The sequence below is a fragment of the Colobus angolensis genome, unplaced genomic scaffold (assembly GCF_000951035.1).
Source record: "Colobus angolensis palliatus isolate OR3802 unplaced genomic scaffold, Cang.pa_1.0 Scaffold22, whole genome shotgun sequence".
Classification (NCBI taxonomy): domain Eukaryota; kingdom Metazoa; phylum Chordata; class Mammalia; order Primates; family Cercopithecidae; genus Colobus; species Colobus angolensis.
Window position 1 is genome coordinate 5,117,146 of NW_012115377.1, and position 14,164 is coordinate 5,131,309.

Below are 14,164 nucleotides of genomic sequence, written 5' to 3' on the forward strand. Positions count from 1 at the left end.
GGGCCCCGTCCCTCCCCAGCCACAGGCGGCTCACCTGGAAGGTGCCGAGGCTCTCCTCCAGGTCGGCGAGCATGGACCAGACCTTCAGCGACTTGTACACGCGGTTCTGCACAGGCTCTGAGCCATCGAAGTACTCGGCCCGGCGGGCAGGCAGCGCCGTGGCCTTCTGCAGGGTCAGATAGCGGCCAGGGAGGCGCTCAGGGGCTGTCCCAGGCCCCGGCCGTACAACCTGCAGCCCCCACCCCACAACCTGGGCCTGTTCTTACTCGCAGCAGCCGCAAGGCCTCATCGTAGTTCTCGTGTCGGAGCTCCAACTCCCCGCACTGACACCACACGCTTGCCAGGTCATCCACCTGCTTGAAGTTCACCTTGGTGGCCTTCTCCAGGATGACACGGGCCTGCAAGGGCAGGCAGAGGCCAGGCTGAGACCCTGCCCGCCTGGACAGCCCCCATCATCAAGGGTCAGAAAGGCAACCGTGCTCACAAACGTACAGGCACAAACATACATGCATACACACAGGCACACACATGCATGCACCCAAACATGCACACACGCACACATCCATGCACACACACGTGCGCACACAGGCACACACACATACATGCACACATATACGAGCACACGCATGCATGCACATACATGAACACACAGGCACACACATACATGCACGCATATACGAGCACACGCATGCATGCACACATACACGAACACACAGTCACACACAGCAGGGTGCTCACATCGTCCAGCTGCCCGTTGTCCTCATAAAACTTGGCAAACGCCACCCACAGAGTGTGGGGCTTGCCTGTGGCCTTGAAGGGGTCCACCGTCTGCACAGCCTCTGTGTAGGTGTTGATGATCTGGAGACAGGAGAGAGGAGGTCATATGGGACTCAGGACCCTGCAGATGAGTGTCGGCGCAGAGCTGTGGTTCTGAGGGGGGTGCCTGGAGGGTGCTGTGGCCCGTCAGGAGAGGCCAGGAAGGAAATGTGGCCCCTGCCAAGGGTCGGGACCAAGAGAGAGCTGTGGTGGTCCCCCAAGGGGCAGGGGCAGGAGAGCTGTGGCCCTAATGGGCGGGGCCGGGAGAGAGCAGTGGCGCTCCAAGGGGTGGGGCCAGGAGGGAGCTGTGGCTCTGAGGGGCGGGGCTAGAGCAGGACAAGAACCCCAAGAACGTGGGTGGAACGGGACCTACTAAGCACAGTCAGGCCCCTAGGAGGTGACATTATGGGTGAAGGTGGGTGGCTCCCCAGTTCTGCAGGAAACTGGCCCTCGGGGGAGGACCGGGGCAGGCTTCACGCACCTCCCGGGGGCGGCCCTGGTGCAGGGCAACACGCTTGTGCCACTCATGCACGTGGTGTGGGTTTTGGCGCAGCAAGACGCTGTTGAGCAGCAGGGGCCGTCGGCTGATGAGCTGCTCGAAGCGGGCCAGGCGCAGCTCCAGGTCCACATCATCTGGGAGCCGCGAGGGGAGTTCGTGAGGGACCGAGACCCAGGATGCAGGGCCCTGAACGCTGCCGCCTCTGCTCCCTGCCCTCACTCTGCTCCAGCCCCCAGCCAAGTGCTCTGGGCCCTAGACACTCAGCTCGGGTGTCCACCTGAGTCCCACCCCCAGCCCCAGGTACTGCGGATACCCCTTCCTACCCCCACTGTTCCCCTAGCCCTCCTGCCCTGCCAGGCTCTGGCCAAGGCCTGAGATATGTCCCCATTCCTGGCTCCTCCAGGACCCCCACACCCCCTGCATTCACCCAGCCTCCTTCCCTGCTGGCCCCCAGCTGAGCCTCCTGGGGCTGCCCCCACCTGAGATATGCCCCGCCCCCACCCACTGATGTCCACTCAGCTCTCTCCCCACCAGCCAGGGGCCCCAGAGGCTCACCCTCCTCCTCGCGCCCCAGCTCTGAGGCGGTCTCCATCTTTGCGGCGATCATGCTCTCCTCGAACTGGGCATAGCTGTCAAACACCTGTGTGAAGTCCCGCACGGTCATCACCGTCCGGATGGCCTCCTCGTACACATCCCGAGCCTGTGGGGACCCAGGGAAGGGGAGGTGAGAGGAAAGTGACGCAGGGGACAGGCAGCAGCACTCTTAGCACCAGCCCCAATCTGGAACCCCTGGGGCCTTCCGGGGGCCCATCCAGCACCTCTGGGCAGTGATCCCAGGACAGAGTGTCAGTAGAGGCCTCTCACCCCCAACCTGCCCTGCACTGCCAGGGTGATCTTGGGAGCTTCAGGACCTCCTTAGTAAACCAGGTGACTGCTCTTTGTGCACAGTGACCTCAGGCTCGACTGAGACACGTGTGTGAAGCACTTGGCACCCAATAGGTGGCCAAAACTCCCCCAGCGCCTATGGGTCCACCCTGCAGGGACCCTGGCCTCAGCGCATCCTCCGAGGGCTCAGACTTTGCTCCAAAGTGCCCCTCTCACTTGCCTGACCCTCTTCCCCGGCCTGCCTGTCCCCCACCTGGCTCACCCACCCCAGCTCAGGCCCACTCTCTACCCAGCCCTGATGGGTCTCGCCCTGCTGCCTCCAGCAGCCTTGGCCTACACGTGCCCCTGGAAGGGGCGCTGGGAAGCACATACCATCCACACCCCACTGGCAGCTCCCCTAGTCAGCAGCACGGCCAGCCCATTTGGCTTTCGAGGCTCCCAACCTACCTTCCCCGGGTTCCTGTGCCTCCCTGCTCTCGGCTCCAGCCCCCTCTGTGCCCACCTGCCCCCAGACCGTCCCCTGAGCTTGCCACTCCACTGCCTACCAAGAGCCATAGTCACCTAACCCCAAGGGAGCGGCCCTCACATCACGTACCTCCTCAGTGCTGTGCCTGCGTCACTGTGCTGATTGGTGACAGGCAGTAACTGTCACCCTGATTTTACAAATGAGGACACCCAGCTTTAGTGGGGCCAAGGCCACACAGCCAGGGGGTGTACCCTGAACACAAGTGTGGCTGACTCCAAGGTTGGTGGGCTTGCGGGCAGGAGTGTCTCCTTCCCCTCACCAGGATGGCAATCGTGTGCAGGGACATGTATGTCTGTCACAAATGGCACTTTTTTTTTTTTTTTTTTTGAGATGGAATCTCGCTCTGCCACCCAGGCTGGAGTGCAGTGGTGCGATCTCGGCTCACTGCAACCTCCACCTCCCAAGTTCAAGCGATTCTCCCGCCTCAGCCTCCCGAGTAGGTGGGATTATAGGTGCCTGCCACCATATCTGACCAATTTTTGTATTTTTAGTAGAGATGGGGTTTCGCCATATTGGCCAGGCTGGTCTTGAAGCACTGACCTCAAGTGATCCTATTGCCTCGGCCTCCCCAAGTGCTGGGATGACAGGCGTGAGCCACCACGCCCAGCCATAAATGGCACATGTTTTCTGCCTGTGCATGTGTGAACATGTATCCCCAAGTGTCGGAGGGAGACCCCGCCCCGATCCCAGAGCCCCGTGTGCCAGCGTGCACCTTCTCGAAGTGGCCGCTGCGGATGTAGTAGTCGGCGAGCGAACACCAGAGCTTGCCCAGCTGGTCGGTGAAGCGGGTGAGGCCCCCGCGGATGATGGCGTCCACGTTGAGGGACTGTACCTTGTCCGGGTTCTGGGAGATGAGGTCGCACAGCTCATGCCACAGCTGCAGGGCATGGGGCAGCGGGGGTAGAGTCTCAGGCTCAGTCACTGAGGGGGGTGGCCCTCCCACCCACTCAGCTCCCGGCAGGCCCACCTGATAGTTGGACTTGCCGGCCTTAGACACAAAACGCTCGTCGTTCACCACAGTGGCCAGGCGTTGTGCAGCCTCATCCAGCCGGTCACTTGACTTGAGGTACTCAATGTACTCCTCTGCACTCTCGGGACTCAGCTGGGGACCAACCCACCCCTCAGGCAGTCAGTGGGGTGGCAGGGCTACGCCCACCTCCCGATTCAGTGGCTTTGGGGTGCCCCCTACCCATTTACAACTGTCTTGGGCAAAAGCAAGCCCTGTCAAACCAGCCTCAGTCCCACTGGTCCAGCCCAGTTCCTACTGGTCTAGCCTTGGCCCTGCTGGGTTAGGCTCAACCCCCTATGGGTCCTGCCTGGGCTCCACTGGTCCAGCCTCAGTCCTGACTAGACCAGCTGCGGACCTTTTGGGTTAGCCTTGACCTGCAAGGGCATAGCCTTGACTGCAGTGGTCCAGTCTCAGCCCCAAAGGTCCAGCCTTGATCCTTTTGGGTTAGAATTTTTTTTTTTTTTGAGACGGAGTCTCGCTCTGCCGCCCAGGCTGGAGTGCAGTGGCCGGATCTCAGCTCACTGCAAGCTCTGCCTCCCGGGTTTACGCCATTCTCCTGCCTCAACCTCCCGAGTAGCTGGGACTACAGGCGCCCGCCACGTGGCCCGGCTAGTTTTTTGTATTTTTTTTTTAGTAGAGACGGGGTTTCACCGTGTTAGCCAGGATGGTCTCGATCTCCTGACCTCGTGATCCACCCGTCTCAGCCTCCCAAAGTGCTGGGATTACAGGCTTGAGCCACCACGCCCGGCTTGGGTTAGAACTGACCCCCAACCCACAATGGATGCAGCCTTGGCTCCACTGGTCCAGCCTCAGTCCTGACTGGTCTAGCCTTGGCCCCTTTGGGTCAGCCTTGATCCCATGGGTCCAGCCTTGACTATAGTGTCCAGCCTGGGCCCCATGGGTCTAGCCTCAGTCCTGACTGGTCCAGCTTAGAATCCAAATGTCACAGAACAGATGCTGTAAGTTTGAGCAAACCACGCCCCAGTCCCGCCCAGCTGATGCTTCCACTCTCCACCCTGCCTGCTTCTCCCCACCTCCTATTCCTGGCCCTCATCATGGCTGTGGTTTTACTCTAGTTCGTGCCATCAGCTCACATACATCCGTCTTCCTAGTTAGACTGAAAGCTCTGTGCAGGCAGACAGTGTCTTAGCCACACTGTCCTCAGCACTCATCTCTACGCCTAATGTGAAACTGGTGTGAGCAAACTATTTGGAGAATAAAGACATGAATCACGGACAAGATATGTGCATCTCCTGGTGCCTCTTCCCACATCCGGTCTGCTGGGTGACATCCTACACGGAGCTAGTGTCACAGTGAGGCAGTTTCTGGAAACTAACCTGGGGAACCAGCGTACCTGCGGGGCTCACCTTGAGGAAGCGCCGATAGCCTCGCACAGCTGTCTCGGGCAGTGGGTGTGAGCGTAGGAAGCGCAGATACAGGGGCCAGATTCGAGAGTGCTGCGTGATGGGCAGTGCCCGGAGGGCACGGTCGAAGGTGCGGCGGGTGTGTGTGACGCGCCCCTGGTCCATGAGGAACTGGCAGTAATCTAGCCACAGACGGGGCATCTGGGGGTGTGGGGAGAGGCGGCTGGGGCTAAGCCACGGACTCCATGGCCTAGCCACAGACACTCGATGTCCTGTGGCTGAGTCACACCTGGGGCCTCCACATAAATGCAGCAGGACCCAGAAACCGCCAGCTCCAGGACTGAGTCCAGCCCAACTTCCCATGCACAGAAGCAACAGGATTCCAAGTCCCCATCCCTAACATGCTGAGCCCAGCCCGTCCCTCCCCCACTCACCACCATGGACTCAGCCCCACCTCCCGATTTATCCCCTCGCCTAGCCCCAAACCTTGTGCATGAACACAAAGGCCCTCTCATGACAGTTGTTGACATCTTCGTAGGCGGGGTCGGTCACACAGCGATGCTTCACCTGTGCCCGACGTGCCTTCAGGTATCGGTACCAGAGTTTGTAGCTGGGGAACAGAAGGGGGCAGATGCTGATCGGTCAGCTTTATGGACCCCTCCAGAACCATCTGCCCTGCCCCTGTTGGCAAATGGTGGTGTGGGAGGGGTGACATGTCTCAGCAATGATAGGTACAGACTGGGACATCAGAGGAGGTGTGCTGACCCATCAAGGGATGTACAGGTCAGTGATGGAACACGAAGCAATCACCTGGGACCTACTTGGCAGTTTTGTTATAACTGGACCAAATGAGGCGGGGGCTGGTGGGCAGGGCAGCTGGAGCCATTCCCACCTGCAAGGTAGCAGCTTGAGTGCCCGCTCGTATAGCTGATTGAGCCTGGGCTTTGGGGCGCCCTGCTTGAACTCGATGTAGCGAAGCCAGCATTTGACAGAGAACTGGTTCCGCATGATTTCCTCCTCATAGGGGAGGTCCTCTTCGTCCTGCCAGGGCCAGGGAATGGGAAGAAGAGGGGCCTACCCTCAGAGCCTGCATGCAGCACCACCCCACTACTGGGGCTCAGGTCCAAACTCTGGACTTTTACCCAGATCCCACCACCCACCGAGGAAGTCAGGTCACCAGATGCCCAGACACCAAACCAGGCACCAAACCAGATGCCCAGACACCAAGACACTGGCCCAGACCTTTACCCCTCAGAATTCGACTACCCAAAATCGAACCCAAATCATCAGACTTCTCAGTCATTAGGGCTCTGGGCCAGGCATGAGTCCACATCACCACTCGCTTTCTGCCCCAGATGGTCAGACTCCTTAGCTACCAAGGCCCTGGTCCAGATGCCAGGCCTCTGTCCTGGACACCAGACCCCACTTCTTCAAAACATGCCTCTTCCCAGACACCAGGCCTTTGGCCCCTCAGGCTCAGACTGTCACCATCTGACCCATCTCCACTCCAGGCCCAGACGACCAGATCCTCACCCCAGCCACCAGGGCTCTCAGGTCCAGATTCCAAGCCACTGGCCCCACCCCCAGAATCCCACTAGCCAGCATCTAGCTCAACTCTGCCCCAGAAGTTAAAAGCTAGGCCTTTATCTCATAAGAGCAGTTATACACCAGAAGCCAAGCCTTTAACTCTGCACACCAAGAATCTGGTGAGGATGTCACGCCTCTACTCCAGACAATAAGCATTTCATTGGCCACTGCCTGACAAGCTCCACATCACCAGGGTTCTTCTAGCCTGGCCACCACCCCCAGAAACTGTCATGCCGCAGTCCAGGCCTAGAGGCCGCTATACAGAAAACCAAGGCTTCATCCCAGAAACAGGAGCCCTAGCCTCGTAATCACGCCTTTACTTCAGACACCTGTCTTCACCTCTCAAGGTTCAGTTACGCGATCTCCTTGCTCTCCCATTCCCTGCACGCCCCTATTTCCGCCCCTGGCTCGGGAGGCTAGATGCTTTCCTTCGACAGTAGTTTTCTACTCAGACCCTAAGACACAACACCGTATTTTTTACTCCTGGCCAGTTAGGGTGGACATCACGATCCGGTCTCTGGCCCGTTAGGGTCCCCAACCCTTGGCCTGGCAATTTTAGTCTAAATCCCCTTGGCGACCCGGCCCCGATCCCCTGCGGCGTCCAGGTCCCAATACCCCAACGCAGGCCACCCCTGGCTCCTCTGTGGACTCACGAAGACAAGGTCCGGCCGCTCGGCCCGCGAGAGTCGCGCCATCACCACCATTTTTCTGGATGCCCAGGTACAGGCGAGAGTCGCGCTCTTATGACGTCTACCACTGACGGTCCGCCCCTCCGGGCCAGACCCGTTTGCTATTGGTTAAATCCCTTTTGACGGACAGGCTCACGTTATTGACTTCGTTTCGAAGACGCCAGCGACCGGAAGCAAAATAGAGGCGCCCGAAGATACGTCATCAGGATACACATTGGCCGATCAGCTTCAGCAATGGAGCGTGCAAAACACCAATGAGCTTCTGTCTTGCTGGAGGGTCGGCTCTGGGCGGAAGTTGCTTTGTTGACCGGGAAAAACGAGATGGGGGTGAAGCTGGAGATATTTCGGGTCAGTGGACACAGGAGTGGGTTGGGAGGCTGGGCAGGGGATCTTCCTGGATCTGAAGATGAGGCTGGAAATGGGGGGACTTAAAAGAAAGAGGGTGCTCCAAGGAGAAAGCTCTTAAAATTTGAGAGGGACCTTTCTGGTTGAAAATCCAGGAGAGGGGACGCTGGGTTTGGGGGGTTCTCAGATTTGGGCTTCTGGGTTTGGGGGCTGTGAGAGGGCTGGTCCGAGGAAAGACCTCAGAGAGGGTTGGCTGAGAAGGGGGCTCTAAAGAAGGAAGACTTAAGATCCTGGGGGAGCTCTCGGGCTTGTGGTGGGTGGGTGTCTATGATAGGGAGACTCCTAGACTTCGAGAAGTGGAGTTGAAGAGTGACGCCTCCTGGGTTTGGGGGTGCTCCCGGAATCTTAAGTGGAGATGGGTAATGAGGTCTCGAGGAGATGCTTTTGATTGTAGCTGGGGCCTCTGTATGTCTGTCTGTCTTTGAGAGGAAGACTCCAGCTAAGGGGGACTTTCAGGAATGAAGCCTCCTGAATTTTAGGAGTTAGGTTTTAGGACGCGAGGTATCTGTACCCTTGGTGGGATTTCTGGGGTTCTTGGGTCCGCCCTAACGAGGCGCTTCTGGACTCTGCAGTAGGATGGGTCCCCTAGGCTCTGAGGAGCCTCTGCACATTGCTTGGGGGAAGGGGAGCGGTCACCTCACCCACCCTCTGCCATTCCAGATGATAATCTACCTCACTTTCCCTGTGGCTATGTTCTGGGTTTCCAATCAGGCCGAGTGGTTTGAGGACCACGTCATACAGCGCAAGGTGGGCATAAGAGGAGTGTTTGAGGGTTCATTCCAGGGGTGGGAGAGGGTGTGGGGCACCAATCTGCTGGGGACCAATGTCTGTCTCCCATGAGCTGACCCTACCCTGGTGTGGGGCTCTGGAGGCTCTTGGCTTGTGTCCCAGTTGTGACTTTTCCTTACAGAGGGAGCTGTGGCCACCTGAGAAGGTAAGTGATCTCCTCTTCTTCCTGCCAGAGGGATGGAGGAGGCTGGATTCTTGTATCCGGGATGGGTTTCAGATGAAAATTTTAGGCCAGGTGCAGTGGCTCATGGCTGTAATCCCAGGGCATGGGAGGCCGAGGTGGGTGGATCACTTGAGGTCAGGAGTTCAAGACCAGCCTGGCCAACATGGTGAAACCCCATGTCTACAAAAATACAAAAATTAGCTGGGTGTGATGGCAGGCGCCTATAATTCCAGCTGCTCGGGAGACTGAGGGAGGAGAATCATCTGAACCCCAGAGGCAGAGGTTGCAGTGAGCCCAAGATCGCGCCACTGCACTCCAGCCTGGGCAATAGAGCGAGACTTCATCTCAAAAAGGAACATTTTACTCTCAGTCATGAGTAAGAAACTGAGAGCAGAGGAGTACATGGTTTCCATATTGTCTTCTCCTAGAAGAGTGAAGCGGATCCCCCTTGGACCCCTCTGTCATTGGCAGGGGGCTTCCAATGAAGACACTTAAACCTGAAGCCGTGGTCTGGGGCAGGGTGGTGGGAGAGTGGTAGAGGGGTCCCGGCTCGGCACTGAGGTGTGTGCCCCTCCCCGCTTCCTGTCCCACCCACTTATCCACCCGTAGCTTCAAGAGATAGAAGAATTCAAAGAGAGGATACGGAAGCGGCGGGAGGAGAAGCTTCTTCGCGATGCCCAGCAGAATTCCTGAGGCCTCCAAGTGGGAGTCCTGGCCCCTCCCCTGATGAAATATACGCATACTCAGTTCCTTGTTACTCATGGAAGCGTTTTATTCTTTTATCAGTTTTTGGGGGCCGAGTGAGGCCCAGGATGCCTCAGGCCCTCAGGGGGCTTGTGTCGGGGGCTGGGGGCTGCTGTTCCGACGGAAGCCGAGGGCGGTCGGGTCCTGAGGGGTGAGCAGGGGTTGGGGACTGAGGGTCCCAGCTCGTTTCTGCGCTCCGTCCTGTGGATGAAGAGGGGTCAGCCAGGGGGAGGGCTCAAGGGCAGTGCCGGCCAGAGGTGGCGAACATTGGAGAGAGGGTGCGGATGGGCACCGTGTCCCACCTCATCCTGAGCACTGGTCTATGTTTACCTTCAATATCTGCCATTTAGGGTGGCATTTGAGCGTGAGGTGGCAGGTCTTGGGACCCTCGCTGGGGTCCTGATCAGAACCCAAGCTTTGTGTATGTGTGAAGTCAACACATGTGAGTATGTGGATGTATATATATATATATCCTATGCGTGAGCTCACGTGCCCTCCTCCCTGAGGTATCTTCCTAGGAGGGGGTCCTGTTTTCTCCCTTTGGCCTCCCCAGAACCTTTAGACTTGGGGGCAGGAGCCACAAGTTCCAGCCATGGGTCTGACACTAGCATGGCCCTTATATAACCTTGGGCCCCTCTAGCCGCTGCCTGGGCCTTGGTCCTCCCATCTGAAGTCAGGGCAGCGGATGGACAGAGGTGGGGCAGGCCCTGTTCCCTCCCGGCTGGGGTGGAGGGCAGGATTGGAGAGCACTGAGCACTGCCTGGCGGGTTTCTCCTCGGCATCGCCAGAACATCACCTACCTTGGGCCCCACGGGCTGGAATCCGGGCAGGCTGCTGACTGTCACACGTTGGTCATCCATGCGGCGGCCCTGGGTACTGGCCAGCATGTCCATGAGGCTGTCCATCTCGGGGGTGGAGTCGCTCTCTGCATGGACGTTCACAGACTTGGGAGGACACAGCCGGACTGGGGGCCCCCAACCCTACCCCTTCACCCCCATGCAGATGCTTCAGGGTGCACAACCACCTCCCACATCCCGTGCCCCCAGACCCTCCAGATGACCACTCGCCCTGCACTCCCAGCCTGTTCACGCCCCATGGACAGCACCCCCGTGCCCATGCTCACGGCTCTTGGTCTGGCCCGGCCCGGCCTGCAGTGAACAGCGCTGCCCCTCCATCCGGTCACCCTGCACGTGGCTCAGCAGATTGAAGAAGCCCTCCTGGTCTGGAGAGCCCGCCTGCAGACAGACCCACTCAGTCCGGTTGGCCCTTCAGCTTGGGGGCCCCTCCCCAACCTTCCCAGCCAGCCTGCTGACACCCGACCCCGGGGCCTGCTGTCCCCTCTTCCTCAGCTCTCACCATGGTCCCCGCCGACCCGCTCTGCAGAGCTGTTCTGAATGAGACATGAGTCTCCTTCCCAATCCCGGCCCCCGCCCCAGGGGCCCCAGCCGGCAGTGCCACTTCACGTGGTACCGTCTCAAGGGACAGGCTCCGATGCCAGCGTCCTGCCGTCCTAGATTGGGGCCTGGTGAGTGTGGCCTGGGAGCTGGGACACAAGTCAGGGAAACATGGCCCAGGAGCTACCCCCAGTCCCAGCATCTCCCATCAATAGGGGTCCACACAGAGAGCCCTGCCCTCTGCCCTCAGGCCTGGCACTCAGACCCCCAGGCCCACCAGCCCCTTCTACAGCCACAACTGGGTTAGGGGGTCCTAGGAGACTCACTCGCTAATTAGGTGCCCTACAAACTAATTAGTCTTGTCAATCATGGGCTCTGAGACCTTGAGCTGGGGGTGGGGTGGGGGCAGGGCCCTCTCACCTCGGCACAGAGGCCTGAGCCCTCCTCCGTCTTCTCCTGATCCATCGTGTCCCTGGACTCCGGTCACTTTCCTGCTGGCCTCTGCCCCGGCCCAGTGCCAGAGAGGGCCTTTTAAACGTCCGGGACGTGGGGGTGTGGATTCCCCCCATCCCCAAATCCCCAGCTCATGCCCCATCTGCTCCCACCCAAGCTTAAGCCCCATAAAGATCATCCAGATAATTGTTTGCCCACAACGATGCCGGATCTGGCATGGGGGGTAGGGGGCAGGGCGACCAGAGCTTGAACCTCGCTGGGCCCAGGAGCAGTGACCGGACCCCAAGGACTCCTGGGTGTGATGTCACGAAAGGCCTGAGCAGCGTCCCCGCAGTTGGAGAAGGGAAGCCAGCAGTGTAGGGTGGTAGCTGGCTTAGGCGAGGACTTGGCAGGTGTCCCCACCCAGCCACCTAGGTCCCCCCACTGGCTCCTGGAAGGGCAGCTGCCACCTGCAGTCAGTAGAGAAAGAAGAGATTGGAGTCAAAGGCCCCTTCCCTCCCTCCCTCCCTCTCTGCACCTGCCTCAGATGCCACCCTAGCACCCGCTCTGTCTCCTTGGCAGCAAGTCAAGGGGTGTCCCAGCCACCCTTCCCTTGACTCACTGTCCCTGGAGCCTGGTTCCCTGCTCCAGACCCCAAAACAAGAAAGTCTGGGGTCTCCTGTTCCCACACCACCCAAATGCCAGGTTGAGCTATCTCCTATCGATCACCCCAGCCCTAGGTGGGAACAGGAGGTGAGACCCCCTGGGGACAGGCAGGTGGGGAGAGGACGTCCCTGCCTTCTTCCCCAAGCCACTGTGGCTTTCCCTCAGTGCCCGAGAAGGGGATGCCACTGGGAAGTCCCCATCCCCTTCCCTGCGCTCCCCAAGATGCCTTTACAGAAACCAGTGGAAGTTTCATCTCAGAATGAATGGACTGCCCTATCGCCACCTCTGCCCCAGTCTCCCCTGTTCCACAAAGGGCCAAGTTCACACTCTCTCCCTCTATGCCAACCAAGTGTCCCCCTCCTCAGCACAAGTATCCCTTTCCTAGGCCTGCCAGAACAAAGTGTCACAGACCAGATAGCTTAAAGCAACGTAAGTTGACTTTTATTATGTATTTGTATATAGAGATGAGGTCTCACTGTATTGCCCAGGCTAGTCTCAAACTCCTGCGTTCATGTGTTCCTCCCGCCTGTGCCTCCCAAAGTGCTGGGATTACAGGCATGAGCCACCATGCTCAGCCTTTAAAATGTTTTTTAACAGAAATGTATTGAGCCAACGTTCCAGAGGCCAGAGCCTGAAATGAAGGTGTTGGCAGAGCTGTGCTCGCTCTGAAAACCAGGTCTCAGGAGCCCTCTTTGTCCCTCCCGGCTTTTGGCAGTGGCCTGCCGTCCTTGGTGTCCTTGGCTTGTCACTGCAGCTCTTCACTCCCTGCCTCCGTGGTCACATGGCATTCTCCCTCTGTGTCCTGGTCTTCATACACCCATTCCCTCACTCCCCAACCCCCTACCCAGAATCAGGCAGCCATATAACTATCTTACAAGGACACCAGTGATACTGCATTAGGACCCTATCCCACTCCAACGTGACCTCATGCTCACTGCTAATATCTGTAATGACCCCATTTCAAATAAGGTCCTATTATGGGGTATTGGGGATCAGTACGTCATATCTTGTGGGGGTTAGGGGTGGAGTGATTGGCCCTATCAGCTCTCCCTCCCCTCAAGAGGTCAGGCTGAGAAGCAGGAGGCGGTCCTGTCTTCCGTCCTTCCCCTCAGGATCTGGAGGGTTCCCTGCCTTCCCCGGCTCAAAGCTCTTCCCTTGGGTTTTATCTTCTCAAGACCAAACCCAAACACCTTGGGGTCGTGGAAATGCGCTAAAGTGGATTGTGGTAATGGACACACAACTCCAAAAATACTAAAAGCCATTGACTTATGCACTTTAGGTCAGCAAGTTGTATGGTATGTGAATTATATCTCAGTAAAGCTGTTAAAAAAAGGAGGAAGGGGCAGGGTGTGGTGGCTCATACCTAAAATCCTAACACTTTGGGAGGCCAGGGCAGGAGGATCCCTTGAGCCCAGGAGTTTGATACCAGCCTGGGCAACATAGGGAGACCCTGTCTCTTAACAACGACAACAACAACAAAATCATCTGGGCAAGGTGGTCCCAGCTACTTAGGAGGCTGAGGTGGAAGAATCCCTTGAGCTCAGGAAGCAACAGAGCGAGACCCTGTCTCTTTACACAACAAAAACAAAAACGGGGAGGAGGGAGAAGAAGGAAGAAAGGAAGGGAAAAGGAGAGGAAAGGAAGAAATAGCTCAAACTCCTACCTACGGTCACCAACCGTCCTGGTTTGCCTGTGACTGTCCTATTTTTAGCACTGAAAGTCCTGCATCCTGGCACTGGGATGGGTCAGTCTGACCTTGTCCTACAGAAGTCTGGCCCCTGCTGCCCCCACCCTCCAGCCTTCTTAAGCTCAGGGCCCCTCCCTTCTCTAGCTGGACATGCTGTGTAGATGCTTCTAGAATTCATTCAGGGATAATGTCAAAAGGTTGCTTCTTCAGAGAGGTCCTCGGGGGTCACCCTCAATAAAGTCGCCTCCCACCCCTACCTTTCATGGCACTTGCTGTCACATCAGTTTATTTCCTTTAGGGCAGCATGGATCCTTTCCTATCTCCGCCATACCTTCGGGTCTGATTCACTCTCTGGGTCCCTTGTAAGTGGCAGGGGGCTTGGTACCTTCATCAACACGGCTGAGCGAAGGAACCAACTCAGACCAGTAAGAGTCTGTTTACACACATACCTCGCACCTTAAATCGGAGACCTCATTTTGTATGGGTGCTGCCGGGGCTGTGCCTTCCAA

General features: G+C 58.0%; 3 protein-coding genes across 4 annotated transcripts in view; 1 reads left to right on the plus strand and 2 right to left on the minus strand.

The window, feature by feature from the left end:
* The window catches only part of XAB2 (XPA binding protein 2), a 10,736-nt gene extending 3,290 nt beyond the window's left edge, over positions 1–7,446 (minus strand). The window contains exons 1-11 of the mRNA XM_011943638.1: positions 7,340–7,446; positions 5,992–6,140; positions 5,586–5,709; positions 5,103–5,300; positions 3,694–3,828; positions 3,439–3,603; positions 1,871–2,015; positions 1,298–1,449; positions 739–858; positions 267–398; positions 35–166 (exon numbers count right to left, since the gene is read on the minus strand). Coding sequence (XP_011799028.1) covers positions 35–166; positions 267–398; positions 739–858; positions 1,298–1,449; positions 1,871–2,015; positions 3,439–3,603; positions 3,694–3,828; positions 5,103–5,300; positions 5,586–5,709; positions 5,992–6,140; positions 7,340–7,390 — 1,503 coding nt within the window. The 5' untranslated portion in view covers positions 7,391–7,446. The remainder of the gene's footprint in view (positions 1–34; positions 167–266; positions 399–738; positions 859–1,297; positions 1,450–1,870; positions 2,016–3,438; positions 3,604–3,693; positions 3,829–5,102; positions 5,301–5,585; positions 5,710–5,991; positions 6,141–7,339) is intronic.
* Positions 7,447–7,587: 141 nt separating this feature from the next.
* Positions 7,588–9,493, plus strand: PET100 (PET100 homolog (S. cerevisiae)). The gene is made up of 4 exons (XM_011943570.1): positions 7,588–7,723; positions 8,441–8,527; positions 8,691–8,714; positions 9,342–9,493. The coding sequence occupies exons 1-4, from the start codon at positions 7,697–7,699 to the stop codon at positions 9,423–9,425; spliced, it is 222 nt and encodes a 73-aa protein (XP_011798960.1). The 5' UTR covers positions 7,588–7,696; the 3' UTR covers positions 9,426–9,493.
* Positions 9,484–11,631, minus strand: PCP2 (Purkinje cell protein 2). 2 transcript variants are annotated; one of them, XM_011943568.1, is made up of 4 exons: positions 11,291–11,631; positions 10,600–10,711; positions 10,277–10,401; positions 9,484–9,677 (listed from the first exon to the last, which is right to left on the minus strand). In XM_011943568.1, the coding sequence occupies exons 1-4, from the start codon at positions 11,333–11,335 to the stop codon at positions 9,558–9,560; spliced, it is 402 nt and encodes a 133-aa protein (XP_011798958.1). In that variant the 5' UTR covers positions 11,336–11,631; the 3' UTR covers positions 9,484–9,557. The 2 variants fall into 2 exon arrangements, with proteins under 2 accessions (XP_011798958.1, XP_011798959.1); XM_011943569.1 differs by lacking the exon at positions 11,291–11,631 and adding an exon at positions 10,833–10,886.
* Between the last annotated feature and the right edge of the window lie 2,533 nt (positions 11,632–14,164).

Excerpts from the sequence above, each read along its gene's own strand:
- PET100 (XM_011943570.1), top strand. The coding sequence starts at position 7,697 with ATGGGGGTGAAGCTGGAGATATTTCGG. Across the intron at positions 8,528-8,690 it reads ACCACGTCATACAGCGCAAG|AGGGAGCTGTGGCCACCTGA; the intron begins GTGGGCATAAGA and ends TTTTCCTTACAG. Across the intron at positions 8,715-9,341 it reads AGCTGTGGCCACCTGAGAAG|CTTCAAGAGATAGAAGAATT; the intron begins GTAAGTGATCTC and ends ATCCACCCGTAG.
- PCP2 (XM_011943568.1), bottom strand. The coding sequence starts at position 11,335 with ATGGATCAGGAGAAGACGGAGGAGGGCTCAGGCCTCTGTGCCGAG. Across the intron at positions 10,402-10,599 it reads GCCGGGCCAGACCAAGAGCC|AGAGCGACTCCACCCCCGAG; the intron begins GTGAGCATGGGC and ends ACGTCCATGCAG. Across the intron at positions 9,678-10,276 it reads TCCAGCCCGTGGGGCCCAAG|GACGGAGCGCAGAAACGAGC; the intron begins GTAGGTGATGTT and ends CTTCATCCACAG.